This window comes from Labeo rohita, chromosome 24 (genome assembly GCF_022985175.1).
Source record: "Labeo rohita strain BAU-BD-2019 chromosome 24, IGBB_LRoh.1.0, whole genome shotgun sequence".
In the NCBI taxonomy this organism is placed as follows: domain Eukaryota; kingdom Metazoa; phylum Chordata; class Actinopteri; order Cypriniformes; family Cyprinidae; genus Labeo; species Labeo rohita.
This window is the reverse complement of record NC_066892.1, coordinates 10,927,151-10,948,716: the sequence shown is the minus strand read 5'-3', so window position 1 is coordinate 10,948,716 and position 21,566 is coordinate 10,927,151. Positions and strand designations below refer to the sequence as shown.

Sequence of the window (21,566 nt, the reverse complement as noted above, 5' to 3'; positions counted from 1 at the left end):
GAATACACCATTTATCTCAATCAAAGCTAAATCTATTCTGAAAGCCCTTCTCCATGCCCAGAGTAGAGTCATATGAATTTTTATTTTATTCCGATCGTAAGTGTCCATTTTAATGTGTTTGTTGCATCTCATACAAGTTGGTTTGGTTGGTAAGTGCCATTACCTGCTGTACTATGGTAGTGAGCTCCAAGCACAGCTGGATGACGTTGTTCCTGGTCACGGAATAATCTGTTACGGCAGCAAACGGTGACCTGCAAAAGAAGTAACACCTGGAATTAACCATTAGATTATTCTTACAGCCAGACCCACAAGATGGACAATTTAAGTGTGTGTGCAAATTGTAGATATGTGCTGTGGTATACAATATCCCTATTGACTGTCAACGTACTCCAGACCCAGTTTCTCTCTTCCTGTGAGTGACGAAGTGAATGTGGGTCGTGTGTATTGAGGCTGTGTGCTATATATACGGGGCTGTAGGAACATTGGTTCATCGTTTCCATCCCGTCTCTAAATATTCCTCTAAGACCGCTGGGAACACCAGCTGACGCACGCCCAGAAGCCCCTCACAATTTAAGAAACTCTAACAATCTTTCACCGCTGGGCTAAAAATCGTTCATTCAAAGACCACACAAGCACTCTTATACCACCCGAACACACTAAACTCGCTTTCCTAAACAGGATTTGGGATGCGGCTCTCGGCGAATACCAAATCCTCCTTCAAAACTCCCCTCCTAAATGTCAGCGGCTTCGCTTGACTCCCAAATATCACTTTGCGGCAGATAAGCACGCCGACAGCGTCTGACCCCGGGTTCAAGGACACCTGTCAGCAAGCATGGACGCAGCGGTCAGAGATTTCACGAGAAATGTCTGAAAAAAACCTAAGGGGACGGAGAGAGAGAGAATAGACAAAATGTGTGAGGGAGACAAGGAAAAGATAGCGGCAAGAAGTTCAAAACCAAGTCATCCGAGGTAGACTTAGAGACGCTGAAATCTATGCAGCTCACTCAATCCTCTCCAGGATGGAGTAGACTTCATTACATCCAACCTTTGCTCTTTTGAAGCATTTGAGCGCACGCTGCCATCTGGACACGACGGCTCCAGGCTGACAGGAAATCCGTCAGTTGGGTAAAAAAGACCACTACCATCTCCTCAAGGCCAGGCCTTAAAGTTTCACTAATCCTGCTCCAGTTTTTCAATCAGTGCGTGAGTATCTGAAAGCTAGTGGGTGCTTCAAATTGCTTATGCGCTGCTGTCTATCTTTATTTCAAAGATCCTTTTACACTGAATACTTTCAGCTCCTATCTGAACAAATCAATGAAAACGCATTAGCACTATTAATGTCAGGGCATTTACATGTATGCATCTAGCATATGCTTTTATCTAAAGCGACTTACATCGCATTCAAAGTATGCATTAAAGGAGTTCACAGATTCCCCAGGAATCAAACTCACGACCTTGGTGTACAACATGGTTTTATACAACAGTTTAATACTTAAAAACGTAATATTGTGTTAAATTCTAGACACAATATTGTCTGTTTTTGCTCAGTTTCACCAACACAAAAATTACCTATTAAAGCCACAGCAGAACTGTTCTGCATTTCCATGCATCACAACATTTCTGAACAAATCCGGCTTTTAAATTATTTGGGTGAACCAATGATTCAATGGCCCATTCATAAAGAGCCATTTAGTTCATTCCTGAATGAATCAGCCATCTGAATGAATCTAATGAATGAACAAATCAAATTAATAAATGAATGACTCAACAAATTGGGTGAACCAATGATTCAACGGCCCATTCATAAAGAACCATTTATTAAATTCCTAAATGAATCAGCTGTTTGAACGAATCTAATGAATGAACAAATCAAATGAATTAATGAATGACTCAACAAATTAGGTGAACCAATGATTCAATGGCCCATTCATAAAGAGCCATTTACTTCATTCCTGAATGAATCAGCTATTTGAACAAATCTAATGAATGAACAAATCAAATGAATTAATGAATGACTCAACGAATTGGGTGAACCAATGATTCAACGGCTTATTCATAAAGAGCCGTTTACTTAATTCCTGAATGAATCAGCCATCTGAACCAATCTAATGAACGAACAAATCAAATGAATAAATGAATGAATCAATGACTTATTAATAAAGATATTTACTGCCATCTACTGGCAGTTTTAGTTTCCTTATTTAGAGTATAATTTCATTAAAAAATAATTATAATATATGAATATTTACATATCAATAAAAAAATTAAAATAATAAAAATCCATATTAAGGAACTATTTAAACGGATAGTTCCCTTTCACTTTTTAAAAAATAAAAATGAAAAAATTGGAGAAAAAAGTAGAACATTTTCTTTATAAAGCTACTTTGTCAATTTTTTTTTATGTAACACAATAATGGCTTTAAATTATTTTTTGCGGGTAATTTCTCAGCCAACTTTGATGTGCAATTAATATTATATTAATAATATTCATTTATGGCCACAGCATGTAATTAGATTAAAAATTAAATTGACTGACACATTAATCGATAGCCCTAAATATTTTATATATTAACATAATTATAGTATTATATATAATATTATATATTTTTAGACTATATACAAAATATAACTGTAATATATTAATATTTTTACAGAACCCCATCACACACTTTTTTAAACATTAATTCATTTGCTATATATAAATAGAAATAAACTGATTAGTTTTACTTCTAGCATTTAAAAGAATGAATTTATTTCTACTGTGTTTTATTCTGAATTTTAAAAGAATACAATTTTAAAGTTATTCAGTACTAAATGCTTATTCATGCCAGAATTTGAAGAGAAATGAATGTGAAAACAGCTGAGCTAAGTATAAGATCAAAACCAATAAGCCTTGGTTAGAACAGATGCCAAATTTAAAGTGGCACAAATAAAAATGAGGCTTTGAGGAATAGAAGCGCAGTGCGTTCGCTACGCCTGGAGTCTAAACATTCAGTCCTTTCTCACATTTTAAATGGAGAAAAGGCATTATCAATGTTTATTTGCTTAAATTATCAACAGTAAATATGGCGTGTGCTCTGACTATGATCAGTCACCTCCTTTGCACTCCAATAAGCCCCTCCCACCTGGAGCTCCACCCACACCGAACAAGAATGAGGGAAAGCCCACCACAAACCCAACAGACACAGCCAGAAACCATTAAAATGATGATCACAGACTTGGCAAGTGGGAGAGGAGAGCCGGTGTCAGCCTGGATGGATATCAACCAATAACACTTAAGGGACCGAGACTCTCAAGTCAGTCGTAATGTCTCTTGGCTTCAGCTCCATTCACCTGCATTAGTGCAACTCCGTTCCTCCCTCTCTCTCAGAGTTCCTTCTGTTCTTCCACTATGTCTGCAGGGGAGACGACAGCTCTACTGGGGACTCTTTTGGCAGAGAAGAGAGGCCGGGGAGCGTAATTAGGCCAGCATTAATGAATGAGGGGAACGAGGCACCCCTCCCAACTGGTGGCCTTGTTCCTACAGCGTACGTTCCTGATTATGGACACTGAAACACAGAAACCTCCCTAACCCAAACACTGACTGGCTATAAGTTCACCTTAGTCAGCAAGCTGATGTGGATAAGTCCTCTCAGCTTGATCCCAATCCAGACTGTGCCAGTGTGAACTGAGTGTGATATGGACTGCTCTCAGGTCCAGGATCAGAGAGCGAGATGGCTGGTGCCCGGGCACAGCAATAGAGAGATAGCGTTCTCAGCAGGGTGAGGCTGAGAGGATATCAAATGCCGTCTGATGGAAAGGGTCCTACTGTGTGGAGCTGTCCCAGTCAAGAGCTTTAAGCCAGGCTCAGTACCAGAGGGAGCTGGACCGAATCAAGCAGCTGGGTGCCAAATGGATCATTCAACACAAACCACTCGCCTGATTTACCTTCATTTTGAAATGAAAAAGTTGAAATACTGCAGCACTACAGTCTATAACTTAAGTGTCTTATGTTTAATACAGACAGTGATTTGCTGCAACAAAGTGACTGGAAACAATTAATGTGCAATAAGAGCTGGAGAAATTTCTAGCAAATGACCACTGATGCAGTACAATGACAATAAATTTGGTAAAAACACATTTTACCATGTCAGGTCTCAACATGTACATATAAAGTCTTTTCTGCTCAGCAAGGCTGCATTTATTTGACTAAAAATACAGAAAAAACTAATATTGTGAAATATTATTGCAATTTAAAATAGTGGTTTTCTATTTTAATATATTTTAAAATATTATTTATTTCTGTAATGCAAAGAATTTTCAGCATAATAATTCCAATCTTCAGTGTCACGTGATCCTTCAGAAATCATTCTAATATGCTGACTTATTATCAATGTTGAAAAAAAGTTGCTTAATATTTTTTTGAAACATATGATACTTTTTCTCAGGATTCTTTGATGAATAAAAAGGAACAGCATTTACTTTAAAACATAAATATTTTGTAACAATATACATTACCGTTCAAAGTTTGGAATCAGTAGTTTTTTTCTTTCTTTCTTTCTTTAAAAGAAACTGATTAAAAGTGATAGTAAAGACTTATTTTGTTAGAAAAGATCTATATTTTGAATAAATGCTGTTCTTTTTAACTTTTTATTCATCAAGGAATCCTCAAAAAGTATCACAGGTTCCAAAAAAATATTAAACAGCACAAATGTTTCCAACATTGATAATAAGTCAGCATATTAAAATGATTTATGAAGGACTGTAAAACAGTGAAGACTGGAATAATGGCTGATAAAAATACAGCATTGCATCACAGAAATGAATTATATTGTAAAGTATATTAAAATAGAAAAATGTTATTTGTATTTGTTAATGTTAATAACATTTCATACTGTTATAATAATAATATTAATCTAATTATAATATACTTATAATATATAATCATAATATTATGTATTTTTCTTTGTTCTGTATTTTTGATGAAATAAATGGAACATTGATATACTTTTTTGTCATTCAATGTAACACAATATTTATGTAAAAATTCACAAACCATTTATGCAAAAAAAAAAAAACAATATTTATGCAAAAACTAAAAAAAATGGCTTATTAAAATATATAAAAGAATAAGGGAGCATATTAAATTTTATTGTGTTTTAAATTAGTAAAAAAATCTTACTGACAAATGGGCAAAACCTAGGATAGTGGCAAATATTAAAAATTTAGAATTAAAAGTATTAGTATTTGGGGTGAAAGTAATTTGTCTTTTAATAAGTCACAAATTGATTTTTGTTGTAAATATGCCTGACTGTTTCACTGAATGACATTTTAGTGGGTGTCTTCTGTAATTTTTTACTCAGAAAAACAAAAACAAAAATGCAATTAAATTAAATTAAACAGAAAATCAAAAAATGTTTAAATTTTTTTTTTTTTTTTTTTTTTTGGAAAAACAACAACAATTTGAAGCAGTATTACACTTATTGTTTTTATGCTTGAACCCTTTTTCATCTTTTTAATTGCTAAAACAAAATATTTTTATTTTTTATTTTTAGTAATGCATTTTTATGCTTTTTTTTTGCTCTAAATATGTATATTTTTCTTTAATCATACTTTTTAACTATAAAAATAATTAGCTAAATTTTCCTGACAAAAAAATTGAACAAGCTGGTATTTATGAAGCTATAATCTAACAAATTTAGACACCTTTTTTATTTAAAACTACGGAATATGATGCAAAACATTATATAGTGTAAATTAACTGTCGTTAGATAGATAGACAGACAGCTTTTAAGTCATTAAGGTTGAGAACCACTGACATAGAGAAATCAGTGGATGAGAAAACCGAATTACTACAGATATTTCCTCACAATCAGGACCAAAAATATGCACAGACTCCATGTGGACATGCGTATGAGAACAAAACACAGCCGCTGCACAGAAATGTTCCATTTCTCACTTTCCTCACGTCTCGCTCTCTCTGAAGCATTGCTCATCAGCACATTATAAAGAAATCACGATCTAAAGACAATCGTACATGAACGGAAGACATGTGGTTAAAACCTTGAACCGAAAGAAGCTGAAGTGCTACGAGAAAAAGAGTCCATGTTATATAAGACCTCTTCACTCATCCATGTACCTGATTGCTAAGGGGAGGAACACAAATCAACATGATTGAATCTGAGCAGACAAAAGCTGACCTCGCACACACTACACGAGAGACCCCAAGTCTGTAATTTCTGCCCACCCTGCCACACAAAGTGTCACACTAATTCTCAGTGCCATCCCTTGACTGGAGGGAAGACCGTGCATGACATGATTTACACAAACAGGAAATGTTCCTGGATCAACACCCTCTGCTGTTCCTGGAATTGCACTCCAGGAAACACAGCCGCATCTTAACCTAAGCTCAAAATCAACGGCCTGGGAAGGTTCTTCAAGAAACAACAAAGGATGCTGATGCAGGAATACATCTTAAAGGCACAGTTCACCTAAAAATGAAAAATCTGTCGTCATGTCGTTACAAAACTGTAAGACCTTTGTTCATCTACTGAACACAAATTAACATTTTTGGTGAAATCTGAAAGCTTTCTAATCCTGCATAGACAGCAACGCAAGGCCCAGAAAACTAGTAAGGACATCGTTAAAATAGTCCATCTGACATCACTGGTTCAACCGTAATGTTATGAAGCTACGAGAATATTTTTGTGTGCAAAGAAAACAAAAATAACGACCTTATTCAACAATTTCTTCCTCAACGTTTCTGAGCATTCATCTGACTATCAACAAAGGAAGATGACAAAAGATCCTGGAGCTCAAAAAAAAGTATTAACCTTTAAGGCCATACTTCAAATCTTTATTTCATATCAAATAACCTTTCCTCTAGTGTTTTTCAGAGGAGCTCACTTCTAAGGGAAAGGGCACTGAATTTGGCTACACTCCAATAAGTAAGGCTTTAAAAACTTGACACATCAGTGCGGTTGAATTTGAGTTGAATTAAATTGAATATGTGTGTATTTATATTAGGTATGTATTAAATCATGTATTGATTTGTTGTGTATGTGGCTCTTAGCAGGACTAACCTATCCAGCCAGGCCAGAAGGCTCTTTGCAGCAGCGATGAGGTCCACCACAGATGTGAGGAAATCGTTGGGTAGCTTGCGGGTCGTCCGGCCGTCATAATGACCGCTGCGTCTACGACCCGTGATAAAGTTTTGCAGGTTTTTGGCAGAGGCATTGAGCTTGTGAGAGAGAGTTTTCAGGTTTTCAGTCTCCAGCCCATAGTTCTGTCAAACAGAGATAAAGACAATGAAGTGTTTTAGTGACAAAACGGTTGGCAAACAATTGCAGGAATGAGTCAATCAGAATTGCTTTTCATTTCCCCGCTGTTCTGTCTCCATTTTAGATTCGCAATTTTTTCTCTCTCTGTTTTCAATTTTAGTTTTGTTATGCTTTATTGCCAAAAATTGTACATTTGTAAATGCACAAACTGTGCAAGTAAAACTAGAAAAGGAAAGTGTATGAAAACAAATTCTGAATGCTACTTGATGAAGGCTTGCCTTAAGAAAATAATATGAATTTAAATTCATTTAATATTAATTTAAAAACACATTTTAAAATTGTAATAATTATTTTAATAAGATTAAATAAAATAAATACAATTTTATATTAATTTAATATATTTTAAAAGTTAATACACTTTAAAAAATGCTGGGTTAAACAAAAACATAAGACCCATCGGTTGGGTTAAATGTTTAACCCAACCTTCTTTATTTTAACTATTTAACTATTGTTTAAAAATTACTATATGGCTGGGTTATAATGAACCCAAAATGGATTGTAAATTAAAAATCAGAAACATTACTAGAGGCATCAGCAATAATCAAAAGGTGAACATTTATTAATAAGCAATTAAAAAATGTTTATTACTTAATTAGTATTTATTACAGTTTATTTACTGAACATATTAATAAAATGTTAATTTCTAACCTATTTTGGGATCATTTTAAGCAACAAATATAGTAATTTTAAGCAACAGTTGAGTTAAATAAAACTACCTAAAAGGTAAGGTTAAAAATTTAACCCAACCACTAGGTCAGAACAACCCAATAACTGGGTTTGTCCATATTTTACCCAGCGTTGGGCTGTTTTTAATCCAGCAATTTTATAAAACAAAATTTAATTAAATTATAAAACAAAATGGTTATAAAGAAAGAATATATTACGTAGGTTATTAACAAGGTTAAACTAAAGAAGAATACATTTTAATGGATTACAGTGAGCATAAATTTAGTAATACAGACACAGGCACAAAGCACATCTTTCACTGGCAAAGACTCTCTCTCTCTTTTTCTCTAACTCACACCCTCAGAGATCACTCAGAGATCCCAAATGAATATTCAGCACCTGGCAGAGAGAGAGAAAGAGTGAGTGCTTCATATGCAGAGGTGCGTTGAGTGGGTGGAGACAGAACATAAAGTTCAGGCTATGAATAATGCACTGAGAGTCTCTGCTGCCAGCTGATAGGAGCTTACACACGCCACGCTCCGCGCTGAGATAACGCAATCAGCTCAGACAAATCTGCATATCTAAATCAGACAAAAAAACATGTCAGAACAAAGCCGAAAAGCACACTGTAGATTTCACTTCCGCACTGGCGTTTAGTTCTATAGGCGTCTTTGGCGTATCTTAAATCGAAATTGCTGATGTCTGTGTTTGTGTGTTAGATAGAGGTCGCAGCAGGTGCCTTTGGCAGGGTACCAAATTACCTTGTTCCAGCATAAAGAGCACTGATCAAGGGGCAGAGACTGATCAAACGCAGCATCATGCACATATATTCAAGAGCACAGAGACAAAATTTGTCTTTTAATCCAATGACTTTTAACTGTAAACGTAACCCATAGAAATCTTTTTGCATTATTAGAAGGCAATGCATGTAATTTCTGACACTACATTTTTCCCCCTTTTTTTAATTGATGTGAATAAGCAGAACAGCATGTATTGTTACTATTAATGAAACTATATATATATATATTATCAATATTCTATTGATAAATAGTAATGTTATACTATAAATTAATAGTAATGTTATATTATATATTATATTATTAATTATTAAGAATAAAGTATATGATATATAATATATAATACAATAATAAGATATACTATTCATTTTCTAATCCTATGTGAATAAACACAACAACATTGTTACTATTAATAAAATAACGAAAATATAATATTTTATAATTTATTATACTATTTCACTTAAATATACATAATATAAATAATATTGATATAATTTTATATATACACATTTTATTTCTCAGCTATAAAAATAACATTGGATTACAAAAATTATAACATTTAATATTTGTCAGTATCAATAACTATTGTGTCTGTGTGTATTTTTATTGATAAATAATATTATGTATATAGACAGATAGCTAGATAGCTAGCTAGATAGCTAGATAGATAGATAGATAGATAGATAGATAGATGGATAGATAAAATGTTATATTTCAGATAAAATATAATAATAAAAATATATATCATTAGATAATGTGTTATACTGTTATTAATAGCATTTTTAGTTTAGTAGTATTTTTTAATATAGCATAAAATAATAGTATTTTATTTTAGTTTAATGTAAATATATTTATTTTTATAAAATATATAAAATAACTCATCATTTATTACTATTGTTATTTTTTATCATTTTTTCAATAAAATTACTATTTTACATTTATTTGTTTCAATAAAATGTTATTTAAAATATGTTGTTACTATTAATAAAACAATGAAAAGATTATATGTAATGTTTTATAATTTATTGTATAATTATTTATTGTATTTATTTATGTACAAGATATACATATATATATATATATATATATATATATATATATATATACACACACACACACACACCTGTATGTACATTACATATACACTTTCACATTTTATTTTGCTTAATAAATTTAGAAAATAACTGTCACCATTTTTTACTATTTATGTATTACTAAACACGCAATATGCCTTATTTAAAATATACAAAGAAAGGTATCTGTGAGCGCTGTTTAGGGGCTGAAGACAGAAAATATCATTAATTCAGCATAAAACAACAGAAGTCAATAGAATGTGCACACCATGACAAATAAACTTTGTGTGTGCGTGTGTGTGTCTAAACCGTACATCAATTTCACTATCTCCTCTCACATCAGTAGGAGATCGATGTGAGTAATGTGCTCCATCTTGTCCGAAAAACAAATCCCACACACTCTCACTCACAAAGTACACGCACAGGTAATAAACACACACCTGGAACACTAAAACAGGCTTGTACAACACACACAGACTCACAAAAGACACATTAATCAGCTTGTGAGTGGAGGGAGATGGGAAGAGCAGACGATGTGGGGGGGCTCAACGCTAAGAATCTTCCATGCTAATCTGTTTAGAAGCTCTCTGCATGAATGCAGCAGATAACACACACCACAATGACAGAAAGATAAAGCAATATGGCGGGGAAGAGCGAGATAAACAAATAAGTGAGGGAATGACAGCCTTTGAGAGTTGAGAGAGGCGGGAAAGAAGAGAGTGGGCCGCTCTGTGTCTCTGAGGTCAATATGCTGTCAAACAATAAAGACTCAACAGTTCTCTGGCTTCCATCAATATGTGTGTGCCAGTTTGCGTCTGTGATGGTTTCAAAGACACCTGACGGTGGGGAAACGGGACCTCAGTGAATTAATACCGTGCTCACAAGACAATGCCGCAGGATGCTTCATTGTTTACAGTGATGAAGAAATTTTCTCTCAGTGTGATTTTGTTTTGAATAAGAAGGTTTGTGATATTGTTCTTTTCTGAAGATTTTTGGGGGTAGGTCTCAAAAATTACAATTCTATCATCATTTACTCACCCTCTTTTTGTTAGTATTAATTTGATACTATTATGTACTATGTCGAATTTAATTCATTATTTATTTATTTTTACATTTTCAGGTTTATTTTATTTCTTAGCAAATTTGTTACTGTTTTTTCTTTATATACAAAAAGTTGCATTTGGGCAGTTTTTTATTATTTTTTAAAGATGTCTCTTCTGCTCACCAAGCCTGCATTTATTTGATCCAAAATACAACAAAAGCAGTAATATTTTGATATATTGTGATATATTTTACTATTTAAAATAACTGCTTTCTATTTGAATATTTTTTAAACGTAATTTATTCCTGTGATCAAAGCTAATTTTTCAGCATTATTATGAAGTAACATTGTGATATATGTTTACTATTTAAAAATAACTGCTTTCTATTTAAAAATATTTTAAAATGTAATTTATTCCTGTGAAAGCTACATTTTCAGCATTATTACACCAGTCTTCAGTGTCAGATTCAAGAAACATTTTTATTATTATTATTATTATTATTATTATTATTATTATTATTTAAAACCGTTAAAAATTATTTAAAACATTTTTCTCTGAATTATTTAATGAATAGAAAGATCCAAAGATCAGCATTTATCTGAAATAAAATCTTTTGTAACATTATACATTATACAGTTCAAAAGCTTGGAGTCAATATAACTTCTTTTTTTAATGATTATTTAGCAAAGATGCTTTAAAATTATCAAAAGTGATGATAAAGACATTTATAATGTTCTAATTCAGATAAATGCTGTTCTTCTGAACTTTCTATTCATCAAAGAAACCTGAAAAAAAATTCTACTCAGCTGTTTTCAACATAATAATAATAATAATAATAAATGTTTTTTTTGAGCAGAAAATCAGAACATTAGAATGATTTCTGAAGGATCAAGTGACTGAAGTAATGATGCTAAAATTATTATTAAATGTATTGTTGTTATTATTGTAATAGTTTTACAGTTAAAAATACCTAAATGGCCTTGACATACTATATTTAAATGTCCACATATACAACAAAAGTGGCGCTTTCTATTCTATTTCTATTCTATTTATTTCTATTCTATTCAGTAACACTGACTTCAGTGTAAACAAAATCAACTTACAGATTTCAAATAATGTTTTCTTTACATCTTTCAGTCATTATAGTGTTAAATTCTGAAGTTTAAATTAGCTGCAAATGAGATTTGAGAGCTACAAAAATTTCAGTGACAGTAACCCTAAAATTAAAATTCTATCATCATTTGTTCACCCTCATGTCATTGCAAACATTTTTGACTTTTTCTTCTTTGGAACATAAAAGAAGATGTTTTAAGAAATGTATGTTTTTGTTTGTATGCTTATACAAAACAGCTTGGCTACCAACATAACACCTTTTGTGTTTTGCAGAAATTCAAGAACAGGATTGGAACAAGGAGTAAATGATCACAAAATTCTCATTTTTGACTCAAAAATGAAAACTACCCCATGATTCACTCACCCTCAAGCCATCTAGGTGTATATGACTTTCTTCTTTCAGACAAATACAATCTGAGTTGTATTAAAAAATGTCCTGGCTCTTCCAAGCTTTATAATGGCAGTGAATGGGTGTTGAGATTTTGAAGTCCAAAAAAGTGCATTTATCCATCATAAAAAGTACTCCACACAGCTCCAGGGTGTATTTACTACTTTTTAAATGACATATGCACGTTTACAAGAGAGTGGCGATTCAGCGGACGATGTAGCATGTAGGCATAGCATAAGCTCAGTTGAGAATACGCTAGTCTCTTTTGTTTACAGCAAAGGAACACCAGTCTCATCTTGGCATATATCGAAATCCTTCAAAATTTTTCTTTACAAAACATTTTTTCTTGATTCGCGACCGGTGTTTTGATTTGCTCTCTCCACTGCACTTCTGCGTTCGCCTACATCCTCCGTCATCCACTGGAACGTCACTCTCTCGTAACACGTGTAAGATAGAGATTAGGTTTATAAAGTTCTAAATATGGATTTTTTAAAAAAATGCATTAATTCCCTTCAGAAGGCCTTTATTAACCCACCAGAAATATGTGGATACCTTTTATGATGGATGGTTGCACTTTATTGGACTTTAAAATCTCAACACCCATTCACTGCCATTATAAAGCTTGGAAGAGCCAGGACATATATAAATATAACTCTGATTGTATTCATCTGAAAGAATAGTCATATACGCCTAGGATGGCTTGAGGGTGAGTAAATCATGGGGTAATTTTCATTTTTGGGTTAACAATCCCTTAAGTTCACTGCATAGAAAAGAGCAGCAGGGACATTCTACAAAATATCTAATTTTGTGTTCCAAGAAATATAATCACAGAATCTTAATTTTTCGCTGAATGATTCCTACCTTGGCTTTCAAATGATACAGTTGAGGCAGCGTTTATATGAAATCAGAGATGCACAATACGGCTAATTTTATACACACATGTCTACAGGCTGACATTCACACAGGCTGTGTAACGTGAATGTCATCAGCCCTGATTTGGGATCAGCGTTCGGAGCAGATAGAGAGCACAGCAAAGTCATCTATTTATGATTAACGCTCTCCTAAATGTCAGCAGCACAGGCCAGTGGTTCACAGTCCCTCAAACTCATTATAGTTCACCTTACGTTAACTCTACATTCAAATTCAATCTCACGAAAAGACAACAAGAAACATCTCTTAAAAAGAAAAGACAAGCTTAACTGAATATAGAAAAAAGGGCAAAGCATAAAAAGGACAGGTTGAGGAGAGACGGCTCACACGGACGCGATAAACATCATCCTGTCGTCTGTTCCCTCCCGTCATGTAGCTGACATTCTGAAAGCGTGGGCTGGTAAGTCATTGTTTTAATACCTCAACTGAGAGATTCGAGAGAGTGGAAGAGGAAGAGAGAGGGAGAATTAGATGGAAAGCTAGTTATTAAATGCTAGATAATGTAAAAGGCTCAAGCGGTGCAGAGCAAATTTCAGCTTAAATCCTTTTCCCATCTCCCACACTGTCTGTACTCTTGGTACCTTTTTGAAAATCATTTTCAAGCCGTGGAACGTCACACAGCAATAAAAATTAGTCAAGACACACACATACACACATGCACACAGATTAAGGCCACAGGAACAAACCTACCTAGCAAAAAGCCACATTTAAATACTGACAGAGTGACATTTTGAGAACAAATCTGTGGAAATCTTTCCCAGGTGAACAATATTATTATCTTGTAAAACTGAGGCTGACTGAAAAGAACATGAAATGACATTTGCAACTTATTTCAGCTCTGTAAAATGATGTTTTTCAAAGTGAAACAGAATATTAATTTGACTGGATTTCGCTCCAACATTTTTTGTTCATTTTTGGTTAATTTATTCATTTTTTTAATACTTAATCACATTCTTTTAAAAGAATATGAATAAGTATTAAAGAAATTATTCTTGTGTTATTTCTACATATTATTTTAAATTCTACTTTAAAAGTTAATTGATTTTTTTCTTCTGATATATTATGTGAAATAAGACTTTGTAAATTAAGAAATGTTATTTTTTTTACTTATTCATATTTTAAATTTTTTTTTTTTTATTTTAAGTTATTAAATTGTTACATTTTGCACTTTTCATTTTAGTCATTAGTTAATTACTTAGATTTTTTTTACATTTATTCATATATTTTAAATTATTAGTATTATTTAAAATGTTATTCAACGTTTTTTCTGAACAATTATGTGAAAAAAGACTTTGTAAATTAGGTAATGTTATTTTTTATATTTATTTATATTTTAAATGTTTGTTTTTTTTAACTTTAAGTTATTAAACTGTTACATCTTTGCCTTTTTCTTCTGAAAATAGAAGTGAAATTCATTAATTATTTTTATTTTTTATTTTGTACATTTATTAATATTATTTTTAATGATTAATATTATTTAAAATTGTAAGTTATATATTTTTTTCTAAAATATTATGTGAATAAGACTTTGTAAAAAATATTGAAGTTATAAAATTTTTACATTACATTTTACTTTTTCTTCTGAAAATAGAAATTTAAATTAAATATTAATATAATATTTACAATATACTTTATTTTTTGCATGTTTAATAACATTATTTTAAAAGTTTTAAGTCATTAGATTTTCTTCTTCCGATATATTATGTAAAATAATATTTTTATTTTTTCAGATTTATTCATATTATTTTAAATCATAAATTATAAATTATTTAAGCAAAATAAGTAGATGGAGTCACTGGTTAATTCTTTTGACATTTTATTATTATTTTGTCATATTTATTCATATAATTTAAATGTTTTTATTATTTGCTTTTATTATTTATTTAAAAAGTTAAATGATTTTATTATTTATTATAATTATTTTAATTTTTTGCCTTTTTATTCTGACACATTGTGTGAAATAAGACCAGTAAAATGTAGTAAATAATTAAAGTTATTTACAATTTCAACAACTGTAGCCTTTCAGAATGTGATAAGTGTTCCCGATATCTTTGTCAACATCATGCAGTAGGGGACTAAGTGTCCGCCAGCTGACGGGGTGTTGAACAGCAGATGACAGATCAAGCACATAATAGCGTGAAGACTCTCACCAGAGCGCACAGCAGGTCCACAGCTTCCAGGATCAGCTCCTGGTGTCCGATGCGGGATACCCCGAGATCTTCCAGCTCCTGATGGGTGATCCTCAGCAGCTGGTCACCTCCTACCTTCTCCCGTTCAAAGTTCTTTATATACTGCTGCAAACAGTCATCTAGACCTGTAGAGACATCAAGAAAATATCAGCAATCTAGGCTCATTTCTAATTTGCATCTGCAAAATTAGAACATCCCTAATCATCCCAAAGTATCTTATCAAGTGGGATTTATGGTTCAGGTGCCGAAATGGTAGAGAACAATGGAGGAAGATGTACCCCATAAGACCAGTAAACATTAGTACTATACTGTAACATTCAGAGATGATTTTAGCATGCACAAGATGACGATATATCATACAAGTAATAATAAAAGTATCTAATATTACCCACACCCCCTTGTGTGAAATACTGGTAAATTAAGCATTGACCTGGTTTCTGTTAGAGAGCCCATGAGTCATGCAGATGGTGTTGAACATTTAATAATTGCTCATCGAAGCAACAGCAGTGGACAAGCACAAGGTTTATGAAATAAACCCCCAAGTTTGAACTTCTAAAATGAAGTTTAAATGCAGCTTCAAATGGCTCTAAATGATCCCAGGTGAGGAAGAAAGGTCTTATCTAGTTTCGTTTCACAAGATAAGACTCTTCTTCCTTGACTGGGATTGTTTAGAGCCATTTGAAGCTGCATTTAAACTGCATTTTGAAAGTTCAAACTTGGGGGCACCATTGAAGCCCACTATATGGAGATGATTCCTGAAATGTTTTCCACAAGAAACATAATTTCTTATAGAGTGAAGAAAGAAAGACATGTCTTGGATGAGGGGGTGAGTAAATTATCTGTAAATTTTTGTTCTGGAAGTGAACTTCTCCTTTAATGATTTATGCAATAACAGTCATGTGCATTGTATGTAAGCATCAAAATAAGCACTGAAATAAATATTGCTATTTACAGTACATATGTGTATTAACCAGTGTTGGGTGTAACGCGTTACAAAGTAACGCGTTACTGTAATAATATTACTTTTTTCAGTAACTAGTAGTGTAAGGCATTACTCGTCTGAAAATGGTAATATTATTACAGTTTTCCCGAGCTAGTTACTTGCGTTACATTTGCCAGTAGCACCTTCATCACACACAAGGCACACAACACAGAGAACAGAAGGGAAGGGGTGGGGGCGTGAATGGAACAGTGATTGGTCTGGGTTTGGCACGAGGTATCATTTACCATCACCGAATGGTCGACACCCGGCAGCCGGCAGCAGAGCGGCACCCGCAAAGACAGATGGGGAAAAATGGAAGCGTCAACAACGGCAAGCTCTTTTTCAGAGGAAGGTTCCCAGTAGCGCTGCACAATTAATCGTATCGCAATCGCAATGTCAGCCTGTGCGATTATATGACGGCAAAATGTTGCGATTATATTAAATAAGTTTGGACTTGAGAACACCTTTTTTTTTTTTTTTTTTGGATTTGGATTTGAGATTACTGACACTGACCAGAGAGAGGTACTGTGCAAGAATTAGAGGCCCTGTTTCACCTGGTATTAACATGCGTTTTCTGATGCGTCGATCTGATCACAAGTGGACAATGCTAAGTACAGGTGTAAATAGGGGTGTAAAACGTTTTCAGCTTGTCCACTTTTGACCACATCCACTTTTCAAAATCCCGTTTGTGTCCCCCTCACTTTCAAATTCGTTTGTTAAATTAATGTCTCGTATTGTAGAAAGCACGCGCAGCGCCGCTGAGAATTCGCACGATCCTTAAAAACGAAACCGAAAGTTAAACGCGCACACGCCTTCAAAAGCAATTTTAATATGCGCTTTTAGAGAGCGGTTCCACAGTGCGCGCAAATTAGGCTACATAACATATATATGTTGTTATTTGTATGTATCCTATAATAGGTTGTGTAGTTGTCTATAGCTCTGTATCAGGCTAAAAAAAATTGGTCTCTATTTGCACTTTGAACATTGAGAGAGTAGCCTAGCCTACTTTGATTATGGCTGCACTATTGTTTGCACTTAATACAGCTATTCTTTTGTTTAGACTATTTTTATTTATACTGTTTTTGTTTATATTTGTAAAAAAGATCTTCAGTTAGGAGGTCAAACGTTCTAGAAGCTCATAATTCATGTACAGTTCTAATGTCTGAAGAGAATCACATGAAGTCATACAGGAGAGACGCCTGTCAGTTGAGTTTGTAATGTATGTAAATGCAGGAATGTGGTCAGAAGTGGTCGAAAGTGGACAGAAGAGATGGATTAAAACGCCAGATGTAAACGACTGTGTCTCCATTGTCCACTTGTGATCCGATCGACCAAAAACATATCCAGTTGTTGGCGTAATAAAGACCCTAAAGAACACTCCTCCTTTGTATCTTCTCCCTCCATCTGATGCATCTCAGGCAATTATAGAGTAATTAAGAAAAAAAATGTAACTAGTAATATAACTAGTAATATAACTAGTTACTTTCTCCAGGGAGTAATAAAGTAAAGTAAGGCATTACTATTTTTGAGAGTAATATGTAATATGTAATATATTACTTTTTTGAGTAACTAGCCCCAACACTGGTATTAACAAACATAAATGTGTCCATTACTAACCCAATACATAGATCTCATACTACACAAACTAAGATTTATATCCATTTTGGTAAAACTGATTTTATATTGATTATTTTGGATATATATCAGGTACAGTACATACCAAATTTTCTCAAAGAAAACAAAAATCTGTCAACAAATGCTGTAAAATATACGTGTGAGTCAGTTCGTACTGTATTACTATAATATTGAAGGTTAAAATTAACTGACTTGTGCATAAATTACAGTTTTTATAACAATAAAGTTAGAAGTACATAATCATATTTCCACTCCAATTCGTTTTTTGAAATATAAACATTTAAATAGTGGCATTTAAACATTAAACATTGAAGAACAGAAAGAGAAGCAAAATGCTTCTCTCTAGACTTAATTTTTCTAGCTAACTAATGACTTTATGCTCCACCAAATGTTTTTTTCTGAGGTAAATGTGACGTTACATAACATATTGTTTACAAGCTGTTATATTGACGTCTTCACGCGGTTGAAACACCGATTAAGCGATTACATGATACAGGATAAGGATTTCAGTAAGTTGTACTCTTCTTTTTAACATACCTCCGGTTGTTTATTCATGTTCATTTTGTGCCAAAACTGGTTTTAAGGCGGAAAAGACGATCAGTTCACGAACGCTTCCCGCTTCCGAGAATTAATAGTAAAAAAAAAAAATATATATATATATATATATATATATATATATATATATTTTTTTTTTAAATTAATAAAAAAAATAATAAAAATTAATAAAAAAAATATATTTTTATATATATATATATATATATATATATATATATATATATTTTTTTTTTTATTAATTTTTTTCAGCCCTGTAAAAACTTCTTAATGATGCATTTCTTTCTTACAAACATGCATTTATTGTGGATAACTGTGACATTTTTATCAGCTGTTTGAACTGGTGTGCAAGTGATCATGAAGAAAGATTTCATGAAGAAACAAACTCATCTACATCTTAGATGGCCTGAGGGTGAGTAGCAAATTTCAATTTTTGCTTGAACTTTTCCATTAGAGCAGCGGTGATTGATAATGTATTATAACCTCATTAGGTTTGTCAATACCAGTTGCCTCTTGAGCACAAAATCTTAATAAATGCACCTGCTTCAGACTCTGTTTACCCCAAAATCAGGGACAACTAAGACACGCAAGGGCTGCCAAACTTATACACGATGACTGACAACCTGTATTCCGCCCTAACTATGTCGCATATCCATCAAACTGACAGTAAATGACAGCAAATCCACATCGCAACCTCTAAGCCTTCCCAAGTTTGAGCGAGAAGTACATTTGATGGAAAGGAAACATCACTTTCTAAAAAACTGCATGTAAATAGAATTTGTGATGGGCAGAAACAGTTTGTTTAAATTAAACCATAACGTCAGATCTATATCAGTCTAGAAAGCGCCGTGTCCGGAATAAAAACCATCCTAAATCAAATCAGAAATGATTGCTGCACTGTCTACAGTAATGCCTCTGAAAGCCGATAGGATGCACACATAAATCAAAATAATAAAGCTACCGTCAGGATAGATGCGGCTATGAAGGCTGTAAATACAGAGAAATAGACTAATAAAGAATGAGTGATCTAGCAAGTTTCGAAAACTCCACTATTCACAACTGTCACCATCAAACAGGTGATGACACACACTCTCCATAGCCTCGCTACACACTTGTTGGACTGCATTTGTCAGTCTTGAGCATTCTGTCGCCCAACGGCACGTCTCGCAGCAGCCGCGCTCTCCAAACAGCTGCTGTCCGACACAATGTACATAACTGCAGGATTTACATATTTTGCTTACAGCATGTGTTTATGGAGAGGGAAAGTCGCAGGAACTCTTTTTAAATCTCACTGGCCTTTAATAATTCAATCTAATGCGGACATCATCATCCAGGGCCAAAACTCATTGGCCAAGAGAGCAAGAATAACAATGCTCACAAACAATATCTGACTCATTAATGAGCGACTGCTTCACTTGTTAGATAATTAGCTGGTGATCCGAGGTCTGAATTTAAACTGGAAGGGACTGCTGAAGATGAGAATCTCGAAGTGAATGTGATGACTAACTTCTGCTGAGGCTGTGACTCTGATTCACATACTTGACAATTAAATGTTAGCTAGTGTTTTTAATAATGATGTGTGGGCAACAGGATGAAGTGATTTAGAAAGGAATATTTAAATAAAGGTAGAGAGAATATGAAATCCCATTGTTAATGCAATGACAAGTACAGCCCCTTAAATATTCTGTTTTGTACCACATGAATTCAAGCGATGACCGCAGAAGTTTTGGCTGATACTCATAGCCATTATTAATTTTAACACTTTGGTTAACAACCGAAATGACTGCTATTATATTACAAATCTAAACAGTGCTGCTTTTTTAACAGAAAAATTATCTAATAATTTTAAGAGTGCACAGAGGCACAAAAAGGAAAATAATTAGAGATATTATAGGCTAACAGCACTAAATATTTATTATATTGTGACCAGATCTACAGTATATTGCCTCTTTTAACCCTCATGCTGCATTTCTTTGATCAAAAATACAGTAAAAACAGTAATATTCTAAAATATTCCAATTTAAAATAACTCTTTTCTATTTGAATACTGTATAATTTAAAATAGAATTTAAAGCTACATTTTCAGCATCATTACTCCAGTCTTTAGTGTCACGTAAGCCTTTAGAAATCATTCTAATATGCTGATTTGGTGCTAAAGAAACATTTCTTACGATTATCAGTGTTGAAAACAGTTGTGCTGCTTAATATGTTTGTAGCCCAAAAAACATTTTATTTAGTTTATTCGAAAAGGAGATCTTTTGTAACAATGTACAAGTTTTTAATATCACTTTTGATTGATTTAATGCATTCTTGCAGAATAAAAGTTCATTAGTTTCCCTCCAAAAATCTTGGTATGGTAGTGTATGTCATTATGTTTTGGGTCCCAGAGACTTTATTTTCCTTTAGATTCTTTAAATATGTTTCTCAAACCCCTTTAGAAACATTTTAACAGAAAGGAAGTTAACTAATAATGTTAAGGGTACGCAGAGGCACAAAACAGAAAATAATTAGAGATATTATAGGCTATTATTTATAATATTGTTACCAAATCTACAATATTTTGCTTCTTTTAAACCTCATGCTCTGTTGATATTGATTTACTGCTGTTTAAAAAATGTTTTACTGTTTTTGAAAGACATCTCTTATGCTCACCAAGTTGCATTTCTTTAATGAAAAATACAGGAAAAACAGTAATATTCTGATTTATATTATTCAATTTAAAATAACTGTTTTCTACTTGACTATAATTTAAAGTATAATTTATTTATGGGATGGCAAAGCTAAATTTTAAGCATCATTACTCCAGTCTTTAGTGTCACTTAATCTTTCAGAAATCATTCTGATATGCTGATTTGGTGCTAAAGAAACTTTTCTTTTTT

The 21,566-nt window shown here is 33.0% G+C and overlaps 1 protein-coding gene across 11 annotated transcripts in view; it reads right to left on the bottom strand.

Moving 5' to 3' along the window:
* The window catches only part of cnksr2a (connector enhancer of kinase suppressor of Ras 2a), a 101,783-nt gene that overhangs the window by 62,367 nt on the left and 17,850 nt on the right, over positions 1 to 21,566 (bottom strand). For 6 of the 11 annotated variants that reach the window (XM_051098018.1, XM_051098022.1, XM_051098023.1 and 3 more), the window contains exons 2-4: positions 15,480 to 15,643; positions 7,062 to 7,264; positions 164 to 269 (exon numbers count right to left, since the gene is read on the bottom strand). In XM_051098018.1, the coding sequence (XP_050953975.1) occupies positions 164 to 269; positions 7,062 to 7,264; positions 15,480 to 15,643 (473 nt within the window). The remainder of the gene's footprint in view (positions 1 to 163; positions 270 to 7,061; positions 7,265 to 15,479; positions 15,644 to 21,566) is intronic. The other 5 variants (XM_051098024.1, XM_051098029.1, XM_051098030.1 and 2 more) reach the window with 1 other exon arrangement.